Below are 19,275 nucleotides of genomic sequence, written 5' to 3'. Positions count from 1 at the left end.
TTATTATTTAGTAGGACTCTTATTATGCCAAGTATATCAGTCTGCAAGCAGTTGTATTAAGTTAGAAAAGTATGTAGGGATATTCTCTGATGCTACAATCACAAGCCTCAGTTAAATATGTATTAAAAAATGTAAGCATAACCGGTAAGACAGATCAAGAATAGAGTTTTAGTCAAAAACATAAGTGTTTTACCATTAAATTATAAAATAAAATTATTATATTAATCCAAAATAATATTTGTTATATAATTTCTATTACGATTTTAGGCTGGGTGATTATTAGGTAGCATAAAACCACATAAAATGAGTTTTTTCTCTTGATTTTGGAGTGTGGACACCATTAATAGTCTCTTAAAGACAGGTACATTTAAAGACTATATCAGTATGTATAAACCAGATGGATAATTCCGTATATATTGCATTTCAGTGGGCACGTGTTACTCATAGATGCACATAGTAGGAAGAATAGAGCATAGGGCGGACTGCCCACCATGTGAGGTGTTTGCTTGGGAGGACAGGGTAACCCTGCAGTGGCACATAAGGTTGCAGAGATTAGCCCCTGACCGAGTCGGTATATAGGATGTAGATAGGAGTGAGGGAGACCCACATCAGAACGACGCAGCATTCCACTGCATTGTAATTGCATTTTGCCCTTGTTTCTAACAACCTCAAATGCTGTGGAACACACAATGTGAATAGAATAGAGAGAAAGAAATAACTTGCCCCCCCATGAGGTAGGTGTATGGTTGGAAGGGACGATCTACTGGAAATGTACTGCATATAGCGGGGTGCCTACACGCTGGGCATATGTTATTGCTTTATTATGATTTGGGTGTCAAAGCATATATGTACTCTGATTTTATTTCTGTTAATCTTAATAATATGAGCCATAAAATATATTATACATATAATAACTAATAAAGTTGTAGTATGCATTTTATTATGAATGGGCTCATATTTTTGTTGTATCTACTTGGATTATAGGTCCTCATTTTCTTGAATATTTGTATTGGGATGTTTCAGAAGAATGTGAAGTTTTGTTGGTGTGCAAGGTATGTCATTTACATGTTTCTTCTGTGTTTGTAAATATAAAGACAAAAATAGACTCACAAACCAAACTCAAACATAATTAATAAGAATCTCAACTTGTGAACAATCTATGTAACAAACGTCAAGTTTTTAGCCCTGGAAAATTTCAATAAAAAGTTCTATAACACTTTAGAAACACAACAGTGACAACACTTAGAGAGATATTTGTTATTTTTGTATAGTCCCTAATGCTGATATGTTTTTGTTTTTTTTTATAAATTATTAAAATTAATTTTAGGTCAATTAAATTATTAAGATGAATATAGATAATACAAAAAAAATGCAGCATTGTACTAGTCTGTGTATGACTTTTGTGTTATTTTGTATAATGAAAATGTGCTATGAATAATAAAACAGTTATTGCTTTATAGGTAGCAAACACAAAGAAGGAGACAATATTTAAGTGGTATAAAGATGAGATTCCAACCGAGGCTGAGGATGTTCCTGATCTGCAGAAAGGAGTTTGCATTTTTCGCATTCCGAAGGTAATATTCTACAATTAGAAATGAATAATAAATATTGTTTAAACAACATGTTTGATATTTTTTTTTCTTCTTTTTATAATTAACATCAAAAGACTATATGAGTGTGGCAGTATAAACGATGGATTCAGATTTAACTGAATCCAATCATAAAATCATTTTAGCATTTTGTTTTTAAATTATTTAAGGGACCTTGTACATAAGAAAGTATTACAGATCAAGCACGCATCGATAAAATACTTGTAACATTTTATTGGTGTAAGAAAACAAGGAACTAAATAGCATACCACACAACAACAGTATAAAACAGTCACATCATGTAATAATACTGTATGATATTTTGTTCTTTGTTCACTAACTTTTTGTGGATCATGCCATTGTTCTTTTACAAACTATAATTAAGATCTTTTTTTTCTTTAATTTGATAATTTGATTGGTATTTCAATGGTCTACCAGTTGTCGATGGGAAAGGTTTTTAACTTGTTAAATCGAATGAATAATAACATACTAAACAATTTGTCGTATTTATTGATAGCTGTCTAAAAAGGATCAAGGAGAATACAAGGCAACATTAAAAGATGACAGAGGTCAAGATATATCTATCCTTGAACTTTCAGGAAAAGGTATACATACATTTGTGTATATGCATCTTATTTTATATATTATCGATTTTGTTTACAACAGTAAAACACATTTCCTATTTTTATGCGCTACCTTCAGTAGTATAATACAGTAGTAAAATATATATATATATATATATATATTTATAAATATATATATATGTTTTAATACTAATGTTAATTGTATAAGAGAAGCTTATAGTGAAATGTTGAATGTTAAATAGGGAGTTAAATGTTACTGATGGTTATGAGAGATCACTTGGTGTAATCATTTGTAATTTCCCCATGTATTTAACTATAGAGAATGTAAACATCAACCTGTGAAAACATTATATTTCACATAGGAAACAAAATAATTAAAGAGCCAACAATGCATCATTATTTATCAACCTTATATTAAAAGGCATATCTGGCAAACCTGATATGGAGCTTTTTTTAAAAAAAAAAACATAGACAAATTGAAAGCACATCTTTGTATGTACAGTGAATCAAAACATCCTTGCCATGCATATTCAGAATCATCTAGAACATCAAACATTTGTTCTAGTGTATACAAATAGCTAGGAGGAGTGAAATATTTTTAGTGCAGTACCCCTTTAAGAAAGAGTATATTGTCAACCTGTCTATTACAAATGCATGTTTGCCACCCTAAGATTGGCTTCATATAGTCTATTTTATTTTAAATTGGCTACACATCTATTTTACTTAACTGGCCTTAATTTATAAGAAAATAAAATGTGGTGATGTAGCTTAATTTCAATTATGATACATCATTCAATTTCCCATAAAAAATATCAGTGTAGATAAGAGAGTAGTGGTATTTAAATATGCAATTTCAGTTATAATTGCTTTTTGCTACAAGATTTTTTCTTTTTTCTTTTCATCCACATTTACCTGACTAAACATTTTCCTTAGACAGCAATTAGGGCATTGCTTTAGAAACAAAGTCAAAACGCGTATCTGGCAGTTTGTGTGGAAGGTTAAGATGATGAAGATAAATGGGTCTTAGTTTTATAGCAAGTTACACATATTTGCTTCTGATTGAAATAAAAACTCAATCATGTGCTTGCAATTAATTTACATCCCATTTATCGGTAGCAATACACAGCTTTGTTGATATTCTCTTACGGTGCCTTTCTCATTTGCAGTGTATGAAGACATAATCCTAGGAATGAGTAAAGTCAGTGGTAAGACATACATTCTTATTATTGATAGAAAAAACACAGTTTTACCATATTTACATTGCGTGAGATCAATTTCCTGCATGTAAAAGTGATTATAAAAACGTGTATCAGATGTGAGAGAAGGGTTATTGGTGCCTGGGTGTGTGAAAAGAATCCTAAAGCCTTATGTATTATTAAGTTTGCGTTCTCATTGGACATCTGCCTTACCAATGTGTTCATTTGCTTCTTCTGATCACTTTTTCCCATAGTATTTTCTTCTCTTTTCTAAATATATTTTTCTAAGTTATTTTCAGATCACATCACAAAAGTTTTAATGTGACAAAGGTCATATTTGCATAATCAAAAAATGACAAGTGTACATGTCCATTGTGTTAGAATAAAGTATGAACTTCCATGGGATGTAAAATTAATAGTATAAACAAATACCCTGATGATGTTGAGATTGGAATGTCTGGATAAAGCAGGGTACATTTCCACATAAGACTGGAGTTATACACCTGCAAATGTTAAAGTATGATAATATCATGCTTAATACAGATTATAATATGTTGGTACCTATAAATTATACATATAATTGAATAATAATATAATATAGTTATCAATGCAGATATGGAATCAAATATTTAATTACTCAATACTTAGTACAGCTGAGTTTAAAAAAATATATTTTTATACCTACATTTTAATTTATTTTTCATTAAGTGATAATAAAAATAATTTTGTGTTATGTCACAGGGGGGAGGTTGGAAGAAATTTGCATGATATACTCTGAGTTTGCCTTTGGTTAGTTGGAAAGCATTAATTTGATTAACATAAAGGCAGAACAAATCCCATCCCGGTATAAAAATTGTTCTTTTATTCCAATTCCAATTTTTTGTTTCATTTTTGCTCCATTTGTTTTCAGACAATGGCTTCTATTTCCTGTCCTTTTGGATGAAAATCAGAGGACTTGTTACCATTCACCCTCATTCACTCTGTCATCCTCTTTCACAATCTCTCACACTCTTGCCTGACACTCTCACATTTACATTCGCTCAAACTCTCATTCACTCACTATCACACTCTTTCTGAATGTCTCTTTTGCCTTCTCTACCGACCTCTTTCGTATCCCTGTCTCTGTGCTGCGCAGCTCCGCTTTTCATCTTTCATCTTAACAAGACAGAAGAACAAGAAGATGCAAGGTTAGAAGCAAATCTGTGGGGCACAGAGACAGGAACACGGAAGTGGTAAGCAGAGGAGGTAGGGAAACATTCAGAGAGAGTGTGACAGAGAGTGAGAGAGAGTATGAGAGAGTGTGAATGAGAATGTGGGAGAGAGTGTGAGTGAATGAACCAACAAATTGTAGTAGGTTGGCCAGGTTCTTGGCAGGATAAACATTTTAACTTTATTAACAGTTTGCTCCAGGCAAATAGCGCTGTGTCACAATGTGAGAAATAAACAAACAGAAAAGAAAACCAATCCTACTCCATTGTGGAGGCTAACTAAACAACATATGCTACCTGTCCAACCGGCCATCTGATACAGTATCCAGACCCTTTATCTCTTTTAGAGCCTCAAACATTTTCCAGCTAAAGTCTAAGCTGCTTCTAAGGTTCTAACAGCAAAACAGACCTGGCCTCTCACAAGGAAGTGGGTACCATCAAATTGTTCCAGTGCTGGTTTCAGTTTTATCTTCATTGTGGCAGTTACCCATTACCCTTACTTGGCATATTGTTAAGACATGATTGTTACTTCGATCATTAGAGGTTGTGTATACACAGCAAGTGACTTGTAGTGCTGAATTTCCTAGCTGCTTTTTCTTGTTAAATGCTGCATTTTTTCAGAGAGTCATAATGTACAAGTAAATTAGATATCATGTAACAGATTTTTAAAAGACTTTAACACCTTACGCTTAGCAATTGTAGAAGACAAACCTTTATTGCAATACTGGAATGTCAGAGACATTGGCGTATAAACTCTATCTTATCTTTTTAATTTTCTTCATTTTTTCCCACTTTCAAATTCCCTCGAGTAATTACAAAGCTCTACTTCAAAATGTATTTTAAAGCTTTTCACCTCACTTTAAATTTACTTTTACTGGGTCTAAAAATGAATATGCTAATGTTCTTTAGCTCATCTGTGCTGTGAAAGTCTTGCTGACTAATGTGGAATTTTATGTTCAGTCTTTTCAGCGAGATATACATATTTGCAGATTGAGAAGGAAGAGTAAGCACACATAAATTGCAGGCAAAATAGACCATTCAAATGTCAGATGCTTGTAAAATATATTATGGAAAAATGTAGAAGCTATGTTAATCATAAATAAAATGTCATTCAGGTCATGATGTATTATATCGTACAGAATACAGCAACAGTGGTTTTGTTTTCTGTATTATGAACTGCCATTGGAATGACTAACAATTCAGTACACCCACAGGCTTCGGAATAAAAATTCAGTGTTGGTGGGCTTTAAAGATATTCAATGAAAGTTGATAGAAGGCTTCTTGCGAAGACCAACTCAGTTGTGGTGATGTTGTGGTGCCTCCCGGAAGAAACATGTCTCCGGGTTACATGGTCCATTAATTTTGCCCTCCACCCCAAAAAAACTTCTCACATTTACATTACAAACATGTATGACAGATGCTGGATGGATAAGGGACACAATCATTAGCGGTGTGGTGGGGGTGCAGCTGTCTTGGTTTATTTCACACAATTTCAATTAAGAATACCTCCACACATGACTCAAAATAGCTAGTCTTGCCATGACTTCTAAAGGTTGTCTAGTTTGACATGTACAGTGGTATAAATAGTCTATAAATTAATGACGGTTGTTTTTTTTTTCCATTTTGTAGGATCTTCTGCTTCTGAGCTTAATATCCATTGCACCCCAGAAGGAATCAGATTACACTGTTTCATGAAATACTATACAGAAGAAATGAAAGTTTCCTGGTACCAGAGGTGGGTAATTACAAGGACAATGGAAGCGAGTATGAAAGCTTTGACGTTTGGGAGGGGAATGTAGTGTGCCTTTAGAGGGCAAAGCTGTGGAGTAGTCACTCCTCACACTTAGTTCACCACTGTAAAGACACTAGAAAGGGCAAGCAACACTTCTCGCATCTTCCACTGACAGGTCCAGCCCTACCATAAAGGCATGCAGCTGCTTAGAGTGCTGGAGTAGTGGGGACATCACCACTATGTTCCCCACTGTAAACAAATAGATGCATGCAGCAGAGGGAACCATATTCATGGGTCAACTGGGAGGCTAGAAACCATAGGGCTGACCCTGCCCACAAACATGTGAAAGTGGTTTGAGGACCTAGCATGGATGAACCTGTAAATATTCAAACACAATCCTCCTATTCACCAGTGGGATTTGGTGATGTAATTAAGCAATGAGTTATATTTATTACTAAGTATGTATATGTATATGGGAAAGGACACATACCTTAGTCTACTAAATCATATTCCAGAAAATGATATGGATTATAAAGGTCTTTCAACAGCATGCAAGTAATGTATTTGAATTAGTATATCTTCCACCTATTCATCTGTCTACAGATTAGCTCACTTTTGTGCCATATTGCATATTTTAGATGTTCTGGTAAATATACGAAAGAGGTAAATGTGTTGGTGCAGTATAAATGTCCCCATTAAGGTCTCATATTATTATTATATCTTTTCTCCTACATTCATTATGTTGTCAGCATTAACATTTTGTACTTTTAACAAAACCTGTATGGAGCTACTCCATAGTCTTTCTTCTTAGTTGATGTTTCTGCAATAAAAAGAATGTGTACTTTTATTTATGATTTGTCATGCTAGATGGACTTGCAGTAAAAAAGTTAAGAATAATCCTCTGTGCAAAATTGTATATACAGAACACAGTGATATGCACAGTTGTTGCATCTCTGCTCTGTCTACCAAAGATTGTTGGATGTTCACAAGCAGTTTTATGGGTTGTCAATAAATATAGGCTTTTCAACAACTTTGATAATTGGGTTTATAGAGCTACTCCTTTTTTGTAAACATATCACATGAGCTTACATTGGTTAGAACTGTACAGTTCTGAATATTGTATGGAAATAACCAATTAATTTAAACCAAGCCACACAGAATAATGGAGACTTTATAATCAAACCACTTTTAATCAATAAATAGCTCCTAAATGAGACATTTCATAAACATGAGACATATATATCTAAAAGCATTTGCATCTTAAAATTAAGTAAGACAGAGAAATGATCCCCATTTGCATTTAGAATTATTGTTGAGAACTTTGTAAGCAAAAGTGTGAACTGAATAAAAAAGACTGAAAAAAATCACCACGGTGTATATACCGTATAACATATAGCAGTCTGTCTAAACATTATATTATGTGAATACAATTAGTTTAGTAATGTAGTTTAGCATTGAAGACTTGGTTTTATTTCATTTTATGTGCTGTTCTGCAGGGAAAGTCTCCTAAAATATTGCATTACTGGCAACAATGGCAGCCTTCAGGCCTCAGATAAAAGAAGGTTAAATTGGATCAAAATGGTATAACCCCAGAATTTGTGAATGCTAACCAAATGATTTTATATAAATTCAAAGAGAAAAATATTTTTCCCTTAAACTATATCTGCCATAATTTGTCCTGGAAAAATGTGTCCTGTCCTCCAATACAGAAAGGGTTAAACAAATGCTTGTATTAAAAATGAGGTTTTTTTTATGTTTATTGCTTTTCATTTCCTCTGCTATTCTGTATATAGCTTCTGCTGGTCATATGCATAATAACAAGTGTTTTTCTTGTTTGGGTCTGGCGGCCACAATTTGTCTTGATACAATACTTACCCACTGCCCCTTTAGGCCTAGGCCAGTGTAAGATAAGACAGAAAAGTCAAAGGTGTCAGGCATCCATATCACATCCTGTACAAATTGCCATATCCTGCATGAAGCAATTCTACTGGGAATTTTAATACAGTCCCCTAGTAAACAGTGCGATTAAGACACTACAATTGTAATATTACAAATCATAATTTGCATGGAGAATGCTTACAGAGATTTGTAGGAATACCTAAGCATTGCCATTGAAATTATCAGTGCTTCAAGTAGAATAATGACTTGATAGTAATTGAGAAAGTTGATCACCATTGTTAGCCAATTAGGACAAATGCTTGATGAATAAAAAAACAGCTGCAAATTGGAATTCATTTGTATGATATTTAGTATTTAGCGTATTTGAAAATTTTAATAACCTTCACATAAGTTGCTTGATACTCTTATTAGAGTAAAAATAAAAAAATAAAAAAAACTTTATTCCTGTCCTTGGACAGCAGCAGTCAACAACCTTAACCAGCAGGACTAGACTTCACGTTTGATGCGTTTCGCACAACCGTGCTTAATCAAAAGCAGTCTGGTGTAGAAGGAAGGTTAAACCCTTTAAATATTAGGGTATTATTAAATAAAACAATAAAACACAAATTAAATCAATCAATTGAAAGTGGGAAAACACATTGCCCTTAACCCTTCACACCATAAACTCAAAATACCAATAAAAAAAATGTAATAAGTAAACTAAGTAATTAGTTAATCATTCATAATCAATTCCTAATATGTAAATCAAATAGTATTAATATTTAATTTAAATTAAATACATTATTAAATTAATACACATTTTATAATTATATTATACATATAATTTACATAATGTAAAAAAAATGATAACATCTCTTAATATAATTAGTTCATAGCATCATGATTCATAGAAAAGGGACACAATTCATAATGCCAACAAATTAGTCATTAATACCCAATGGGAAATACAAAATATCAATACGAAAAGCATATAATAAATTGATAAGCAAAACTATAGTGCAATTCATAATACCAACAAATTGATAATTGGAGATGTCCCTGCTGCTGTGAAAACTGTATGACCTACAGGTAACTCCTAAAGATAATCTTGGCATACCTTTTTGAGGATATACCATTACTTCAGTAGGGTTAGTTAGGTGTTAATCTTAAAATCTTAAAATCAGTTGCTTTTTAACATTATCAGCAACTGACAGACCTAGTTATCAATAGATATAATCAAAATGTTAATTTAATCATAACCAGAGAAATAATAATATGCTGGATTATAACTAGAGGTCAAAGAAAGGTTCACGATTTGCATCTATATCACAAATCCATAAATATATATACCTGGGAAGCCTGATGACCTGGATGGGATAGATGCTGTCAGTGTGCTAGGCTAGTGACGTTGCTGGTGGGGCTAGTCCCAGTACTAGTGGTTCTATGCGGGGGGGGGGGAGTTCATTGTGTTTGCACTTATTACCTTGATGTAAATCCACTTGCTCAAATAGATAAATAATAGCTTTAATATATATTTAGATGAAGATCTTGATAAAAGTTCTGGTTCAGGACTAAAGCTTTGATCTTCTGTATGTGAACCTCTTATTAAAGTACATTTTTTGGCTTTATAAGACCTGTGAGTGCTTACATTATTGAGGATTTATATATGAAATATCATCATATAACATCAAATGGACCAGAAACACATTGAAGACAATGTTCTAAATGACTACTGTAGCTGGAAACGGCTGAGTTTTAATGGAGTATCTTCATAGGCTTACAGTCACTTTATCAGCAGCCATCACTCCTGTGTTCCAATAGCACGTTGTGTTTGCTAATCCAAGTTTAAGTGTAAAAGGCTAATTGATCATTAGAAAACCCTTTTGCAATTAGCTAGAAATGTCCTTGTTTTTCATAAAAACAGCTAAGTGACCCGTACCATTGCCTACCATTTCACTTACTCTTATCCATCTGACCTATGATTGTTAGCAAACTGCAATATTAGTGATTTACAGTCACAACGCCATAAAAGGACATCATTAACCACAACATCATATACTTATTTTTCATAAATGATATTCACAGCTACCTATAAGCACTAGTTGTTTGCAAATTAACCGTTTTATTACTTAACTATTATCCAGCTTTAGATAAGTTTGATAAGTATAAGATTTCATATTAGTCTTATCACCATAGAAATTAATTCAATATCCCTGCTGATTGGACCCTTATGTTGTTTGCTCGTTAACATGATTTATTACGTGAATATATATTCCTATCTATTTCTCTGGGTTTTTTTCTCCATCTGTCTGCATGTCCATATTAAATGGCAGCTTTTAAGTGTGCTCTATTGCAATATTCCATAAAATTTTAATCAATACTTATGCCTCATGCATTACTGAACATCTCAGAAATGTACAGATAAAATCATCTTTTTTTTTTTTTTTTTTTTACAAAAAAAAGAATCCTTTTTCTTCTGTCCCCATTATAATTGAATATGCCATGTTATAAATTATATATTGACAAATACAACTTTGTATGAAATCAGTTGTACTCTGATCATTGCTAAATAATGTTTGGTTTATATAGTGCACTATAAAGTACTAAAAACAAAAACTAATAAAAATGTATACCTGTTATTCTTTATAAACTTTATAGCATCTACATAACAAAGACAAATTAAACAGCTGTCTGCGGAATGACATTTGAATTAATTTTAAAAGAATGCCTTAGTTGTTTGAGAGTGCCTTAGTTGTGCAATGTTCATTAATTTGGTAGAGTCTGCAGCTTTTGATCTCCCAGATTAATATTAGTTTCAGATCATTCCTTTCAAGCACTGCTCTGGTATTACTGCTGCGCTAAATACTGAACAGAGCAGTGTCAATTAGAGAAGGAATGGCTACAAGGGTGACATTTTGTTTATGTTTCAACAGTTTTCACTGATAATTTTTTTGCTTTATAGATTGAATTAATGTAATGGTGCAACTGAAGTTGTTGTTTTGTGTACTTAGGCTACGTAGGATATAGGGGTTTATTCATGAAGCCATGAGTTTGTATGAGACCCAACCAACTTCACTATATACCAAGGAAATCAACCTCTGCATAGTACATAGCTAAATTGCCGATATATATATATATATATATATATATATATATATATATATATATAATGACACCACTTCTTGAACTATTCATCATACAATATTTTATCTTAGAAGAAGGTATCTGGTGTCATTTTGTTTTAAATTCATTATTTGGTGAATAAAATCAAGCTATGAAAGCATGTAATGGTTGCAGGGACATGTGTTTCACATACATTACTGAATAGTAGACCTTTTGTTTTGTAATGGATGCATTGTATTAAACGTCCTGTATTTATTGCTTTCTGCCATATGCCCTTAATACAAATGTAAAATCTTGAAGGCATTTATCCTACTGGCTGACAAAACATTATTATTTTGTGTGTCATTTTACCTTTTAGGTAATGTTTGCAAAAATCAAATTCTAAACGTGTGTTTTTCTTAAATACAAAGGGAATCAAAGATCTCGTCAAGTGAAAAGATGAGGATTGGAGGCACAGATGAATATGCCTGGTTACAGATTTGTGAACCCACAGAGAAAGATAAAGGAAAATATACATTTGAGATATTTGATGGCAAAACTTCCCATAAGCGCACCATAGATTTATCAGGACAAGGTAATTTTGTATATTCATAGAACATGTGTGCAAATATATATATAGATATATATGCCTAGTATACATTCTCTCTCTCCCTCTCTCCCTCTCTCTCCCTCTCTCTCTCTCCCTCTCTCTCTCTCTCTCTCTCCCTCCCTCTGCATATATATATATATATATATTGTAAATTACATTACTATGATATGTCTAATTGCGAAGCCACAAATAACACATCATTCTTTCACTTTCAGCTTTTGATGAAGCTTTCGCTGAATTCCAGAGGCTGAAGTAAGCTTACAATGTCATACTTATTTTTTTTAAAAAAAACATATTTCCAAAAATGTAATTATTAAAAAATGTTTTTTTTTCTTTAATTCTCTATTCCATAGGGCTGCTGCCTTTGCTGAGAAGAGTAAGTATTACATTCAAAAATAGTAAACGTGTGGTTGCTGCTGGTGTTTAGAAACAGCATGAAAAGCCTATGTTTTTTTTTCTATTCCAAGAAGTGTCAAGTATCTAGCTGGCCATTTGGCTAGTGTGTGTGTGTGTGTGTGATATCAATTGAGCACCATTAGGCTGTACTGAGGTTTTCCAGGCTACTATTATGTAGTACATGTCTACTTTATGGAAAAATGTTGTTGATGCAGCACCTATTTGAAGGCTATAATTTCCTAAAGCATATCTCACTGAGCAACAAGAATTCATTGACATGACGTGAAACCCTAGTGCTTCAGATGGGTCTACTGGATAAAGAAATTTCCTAGACATGTTACCCTTATGGTAAAAAAACGTTAGTTGATACATTTCCAGTTTACAAAGGAAAGTGCCTTGGACTTCTAAAGGTATGGAACGGTAAAAGAAAGACTTGTAGGACACCACATTAAAATGTGGGCTTAGCTTATGTTTAAGTGGCAGCATATTACAATCGAAGGGCAAAATATGTGTTTCAATAGTAACTCCTTCCTTGAAAAACATATGAGACAACTGCTAAATTGTGCTTCAGTCCAATGGTTTGTGATTCATGTCTTTCTTCATTCTCAGATCGTGGTAAAGTCATAGGTGGTTTGCCTGATGTAGTAACTATAATGGAAGGCAAGGTAAGGTAACCTGTATGATCAGGTACAAAATTGATAAATAAATAAATATATGGGCAGAAATGCATTATTATTTCTGTATTATCACTCATAATGCAATAAACGTTTTTATATCCATAAAATTATCCATAAAATAATTTCCATATCCAAATTATAACTGCATACTTCTTAGAATTTATTTCAATATTCTTTAAAAATGGAGCATAACTAACTGATTTATTATTTTTAGTACATGAGCATTCCCAAAAATGTCTTTAGTCTAATGTAGTCCTTGATTCTACTTAATAGTAATGCAATGAAAGGATTTTGTACCTCAAATTTGGAAATACAGTCATAGGTCATAAGACATTGTTAAACATAAAAGATTTATGAGATCATTTCAATATTTCATGTCAGGAATATGGATTTCTTTACACTAAGAGCAAATAAGATGTAAAATTCATTGCAAACTGATGTTCATTTTGCTGTGAATTCTACATTTTATTTGCCCTTATGTGCTTCAAATAAATAGAAGTACACAAGAATGTTTTTGGTTAAAACAGATACACAGGGTCATTGGGCTCAATGCAACAATTATGCTTAATTCAAACGGAATGTAATAATAACTGTTAATAATAATCATGAATAAAGAAATAATTGCAAAAAAGGACATCTAAATAAGTAAAAAAAAATGTGAACATTAAAGTCAAACCCACTAAATTGCATAATTTAATATCACCATCTACATTGCAAGTAGTAGTGTCTAGTATTAAACAGCCAGATTTTAAAGTCATTATTCATAAATAGTTGAATTTCATATTAAGTAGTTTAGGTTGAGCTGGGTTTTTCTTGATTTAATTTATTTAAAAATAATACAAAATGTGTTAGCATTGCAAGAGTTATTACGTTTTTTACTTAAGGTATCCCTTATTTTCCACCAGTTTGCTCCAATGTATCAATGTGAACGGCAAGATAACTTTCACAAATTATGATAATAATAGTTTGTCAGGACTTCATAGGTAAACCATGTCGTACTTAACATTGACACATTATACTTGCGCTTACAAATGATTTTAATGTGGTTAGTTTTAATGATACTTTTGTGACAAGTCATTCCATTGAATCACTCAAGTGCTTTTATTTTAGCAATGTTTAGCGAAATTAGTCTAGATTCTATGACTGAAAACTAGTTTTAAGCCAGGGTCATGCATCTGTCACTAGTCATGCATCTTTCACCTCTGTTAAATAAAATTAAGATTTAGCTGGTTCATTGAATGGTTCATTGAATGGACCTCAATATATCCAGAATAATTAATGTATCTAGAAATCTAATTTCTCTGTTTTCACTATAAAGCAAATTTGTTGTTGTCACAACTAAAAGGGTAACAATCAAGAACCAAATATGCACATATATGAGGGAAAAACATGGTTAAGTAACTTTGTGTTCATCACAAACATTTTTTTTTTTTTATTGTGCATTCATTACAATTTTGGGGGGTTATACAATTATTTTTAAAATGTAATTCTATTAGTTAGCTATTAAAAATAATATTCAAGAAAATATAAATGTAAATGCAATGTTTATTATTTTCATGTTTTTAGACTTTGAACCTTACATGCACAGTGTTTGGTAACCCTGATCCAGAAGTGTCCTGGCTGAAGAATGACAGGGATCTCGAAATAAATGAGCATTACTTGTCCACACTTGAACAAGGGAAGTATTCCAGCCTAACCATCAAAAATGTGACTTCCGAAGACTCTGGGAAGTACAGCATCAATGTTAGAAACAAGTATGGTGGTGAAACAGTAGACATCACTGTAAGTGTATATAAATATGGTGAGGAGGTACCTGAAATTAAGCCTACTCAGTTTTCTAAACCTTCACCTGCACCTGCATCTGCTCCAGCACCTGCACCAGAAAAGGCTAAACCAGCTCAGAAAGCAGGAAAAACAACTAGAAAGTAAAGATTGCAATAACTAAACTATATAGAAAGTGCATTTGTTTTAATAGGTATGCTGCAGTGTTGCTTTTTTATTCCTTGCGAGTGGCAGCTTGTCTACCAATACAATGTTTACCCCTCAGGCACTCAAAGGGTTTACAAGGCTTAATGCTGTACTTTTACGTGTACATTTTAGTTATTATGGGAAAATCAGCTAAAGACATATGATTCAAATATTGGGAAACTATGGAACCTATAGTTAGTCGTGGCGGTTCTCTAAACTACTTAGTAGGACACAGAGTTTAACAATTACTTTTCAAATCCCTCAGATTAAACCATTGCTAGTACATGGTATAAATCGAGTTAGATTCATGAATAAAGCTAATATTCAATCTATTTAATCGAGAAATGTTTAATTATAATCACACATAACCCCTGTCCTAATTTATTTAGTTGAATACACAGAATGGGTTTCATATTTTAATTAGAATGCTTATGAATAGTATTTTCAATCATGCTCAAACAGCACAGTTGTGTACTGTGCATGCCTTTGGCTTTCAAACAGTTAAATTGAAAAGTGTCTGCACAATGTGTTGAATTTCTTAACTTAAAATGCCAAAACATATCCCACTGATATAGTCTAGCAAATATTGAATTATATGACACTTGCTTCCACTATGGGGAGCAATGCTTTAAACTGTCATCATAGGACACATCTTGGCCCTTGGAGAGCGTTCTTCAAAGATTTTTCAGTTCACTAACGTCAACAATATAACAAAAAGGGAAGAAGCCTCAAGTTAATTGCAATTCTGCCTAAGCAAAACTTTGTATTCTTTCTCATAGTTTGTGTGTTTCTCAAAGTGGATTTAATTCAAAGGTTTAAATTATTTTATCTGGTGCTGTTATAATATAAAACAATGAATAGACAGCACACAGTTTACAGAAACAAGCATAGCCCATAGCTAAGATTAATATATGTGTTTATTGCAATCAGCTGGTACAAACATTACATTATATGTATGTATTCATCATATGAAATATTTCCCTGTAATGCTGGTATTATTGAAAACAGAATTACTAATGTTGTTTTCCTTGCTTTGTGCTAATAAACTACAAACGTCACCTCTGTTTCCTGCTTTTAATCACCTGTATTTTAATGTATTGTGTTTTTTTTACACAAAGCTCGCTAACCATTCACATGTACACATGGCACCTATTCTAGCTATCACTTTTGGTTATAATTCACTGAGACTTTATGTCACAATAATCACTAAACTCTTATCTAAGATTATCTTGCATATTACCTTAACTAAGGTAAAAAGGTAAGTCAATTTTATATTATTGCTTGGTTTAAGTTGCTCTGCAAGAAATAGTATCAATTATATGTATTATACTGCTACAGCAATTTCCTCCCATCTTGAGGTTTTTGTTTTAACTTGATAGCCTGGCCTCCCCTGCAATATTTGAGTCCATAGTTGTTGGGATATTATTTTTATAGGTAGGCAGCCAGTGTGGACTTGAACCATGCTCTAACCCAATGCCTGGCTTTGTACTGTTCATCAAAAGAAGATGCTGGCTAAAACATCTCCCCATTTGGTGATCTGGCCCTTGAGGTTGTCTATATAGATGAGGGAGGAAAGTCTACTCACTTACAGCTGGGTACAAGCTCTGTTGTCAGGGCCTTCTCCCCAACCTCTATTCATTTGGGTAACATCTTTATAAAACAAAGTGTAGACAAGTAGCACAAGTTTTAAAAATTTCAGAGAGCACATTTTCTTCATACATCTGTAAAGGTTATCTGGAAGATTGTCTCTCCTACAAATATGAGGGCCTACTGAAAGTTATCATACATTACTCCTTTGCTTAAATAATAATTTGGGTGTATAATTTGAAAGGGATCTTCTCATCAACCAAAGGCATGTTCCTGCTGATTAGACCAATGCTGCCACTGCATTGTATTTTTCAAGTATTGCATTAGATTGTTTAGCTAACGCTCATTGTCTTAGGGACCAAACGTTCTACCTCTGAATCCAATTGAATCAATGTAAGATGAATGCACACTAGAAAAGTTAAAATAATTGATTAACCCACTAGCCTAAGTAGACTACAATGGCCTATGTAATTTAATGTTTCAAAAATAATGATGAAAATATTGAGTTTTTATAGTGGACTCAAAAACTAAGAACATATATATATCATCTCCCTTTGTAAATTACCTGAATATAAATACTCAGTACCATCACATCTTCTTTTTATATCAGCAGTGCCTCTGGTAGGTCATATTCCATTACAAGAAATCTATGTAGATTAAAGGCTTTATCTAGCCTCTGACCTGCCACTGCTCTACTGCAGCATTCTAGAAATAGTTCCAATGAATATTAATCAACTGTATTAGCGACAGCTGTGTTTTCACTACTGTTCGGTGTACTATATATTTTTTTAATATTGACACACTTAGCTAAATATACACCATGATATATAAATGGATTGCCGTACTTCATGTTAAAGATGGGGAAATGTGTATAAAATGTGGCCTATTAAATGAAATGGATAGCTTTTATCTCAACCTAATTGTGCTGGAAATGCAGATGCAGCCTCATTCCTCAGATTCCTTTGTGTATTCTTATGTAAAATATTCGGGGTTTTGGTATACAACAATGTTCCTGCGTTAATCTGACACATAAAAAATATAAAATAATAAATAAGAGCTTTTGTTTGAGGGAGAGATCTGTCTGTCATATGAGTACAGCAACGATTTTTGTTATTATTGTGCCCAGTGAGACCCTAATTGGTACATGTTTCACTCAAACATTTTGTTATTTGCCGTTTCCTCTAAATTATTTTTTCTTGAACCACGACCATAGTTTGGGAAACTCATCCAATTAAAGAAAAGTATTGCTAAATTTGATATATCTGCTTTCTTTACCCCCCTGTTCTGGTTCTATCTACTGCTACCGTACTTCTTTTGGTATTGTAATAGAGTGCCACACATTACTAAACTTTCCAGGATTTGACAGCTGAAAAGCAAAGTGAGGAAAGCTATGCACTATGTATTAGTCCAATATAAAAGATAGGAACTCTAAATATAGAATTCTAAGAGACAATGAACAAAATAATGTCAAAGTGTCTCCTTGTCTCGAAACTTCCAAAAAAGTGCACATAAGCTGACAGTTTAAACTGTATTATATTAAACAAGACCCAATCATTCAAAATCCACAGGATGTACGGTCATTATCCCATGGAGTATAAGAAAATATATATTTATCAAATATGTTTAGGGACAAAAACGAGATGAAGTTATCGTTTGTTATAATGATAATTTAAATTGGTATGTTAATATATATATATATATATTAGTATATAGGAAAATGCTTTAAAAAAACAAACCGGAATGTAAATGGGGCATTACATTTATGTTTTGTTTCTAATGTTGATATATAAATATAAAATAATAAAAATGATAAAATAGTGTATTGCAATTAATTAAATTACTTAACATATTATATTCCAATCCTAGGAAACATTTTGTTATATATCTGTGAAATGATCATATTTTCTATTGAGGATAATTTTCTTCCTGTTATAAAGTTTCTTGATTAATGGTAATTTAACTGTTCTGTTCTGCTAGTTTAAATTCTAATGTTACATTCTTGAAGGGACAGGTATGAAACTTTATTAGCCTCATTATACTGGCAAAAGATGTGTAAAAAAGAAAGGTATTATAACAATGTATTTTGATTTATATATCCAATGTAAATATCCAACTGACAACAGGTAAAACAAAAAAGTACGTATGTTGGCCTTGAATACCACCTGTGCCAGAAATGCTGAGGGTCTAGCCTTTGGCAACTACCATGATCTGTAAGCAGGTAAGTACAAGAGGACCTTAGCTTCCATGGGTCAAGTCAGGCACCGCAACAAGGAGGACTTGCTTAAGCGCACTGCCAGATCTTGTGCTTCCCTCTGCTTTCTAAAGTAGATGTGACATCAGAAGGAGATGTGACCTCTAACCTTGCCCCGGGCTTCAAAATAACAAGTTATAAGGGTTTGAGCACAAAAATGAAAGTCATAAAATGTATAAACACTATACAGAAAAGTAAGATTAACAGTTAGGGAACACATACCCATAATACCAGGAACAGGAATGAAAGGATCAACATGGAAAAACACGTAAAGTAAAGTTTATAAAACAAAACATACAGCTATACAGAGAAGCTTCTAAATTCATAATACTGACAGCTATAGATATGCTTAAATGAATGCAGCTAGGGGAATCCGATTGAAAGCAAGGTCACTATACATCTAGCAAAGGGCCACATAAGGGATTTTCTAGCGAGGCGATATGTGTGCTCACTGTTCAAATTCAAAAGCCAAAGTTTATGAAAATTTTGAAAACCAG

At 32.9% G+C, this 19,275-nt stretch overlaps 1 protein-coding gene across 2 annotated transcripts in view; it reads left to right on the top strand.

The window, feature by feature from the left end:
* MYOM2 (myomesin 2) overlaps positions 1-15,998 on the top strand; it is a 69,767-nt gene extending 53,769 nt beyond the window's left edge. Inside the window, exons 28-37 of one of the 2 annotated variants that reach the window (XM_053461297.1) lie at positions 985-1,052; positions 1,461-1,574; positions 2,107-2,194; positions 3,340-3,378; positions 6,207-6,312; positions 11,721-11,884; positions 12,115-12,151; positions 12,253-12,275; positions 12,905-12,960; positions 14,539-15,998. In XM_053461297.1, the coding sequence (XP_053317272.1) occupies positions 985-1,052; positions 1,461-1,574; positions 2,107-2,194; positions 3,340-3,378; positions 6,207-6,312; positions 11,721-11,884; positions 12,115-12,151; positions 12,253-12,275; positions 12,905-12,960; positions 14,539-14,901 (1,058 nt within the window). In that variant the 3' untranslated portion in view covers positions 14,902-15,998. Of the gene's footprint in view, positions 1-984; positions 1,053-1,460; positions 1,575-2,106; positions 2,195-3,339; positions 3,379-6,206; positions 6,313-11,720; positions 11,885-12,114; positions 12,232-12,252; positions 12,276-12,904; positions 12,961-14,538 lie in introns of those variants that run through there. The other variant, XM_053461296.1, reaches the window with a different exon arrangement.
* Positions 15,999-19,275: the final 3,277 nt, after the last annotated feature.

This window comes from Spea bombifrons, chromosome 3, assembly GCF_027358695.1.
Source record: "Spea bombifrons isolate aSpeBom1 chromosome 3, aSpeBom1.2.pri, whole genome shotgun sequence".
Taxonomy (NCBI): domain Eukaryota; kingdom Metazoa; phylum Chordata; class Amphibia; order Anura; family Pelobatidae; genus Spea; species Spea bombifrons.
Note: the sequence above shows the minus strand (reverse complement) of the source record. Positions and strands in the feature narration are given on the sequence as shown.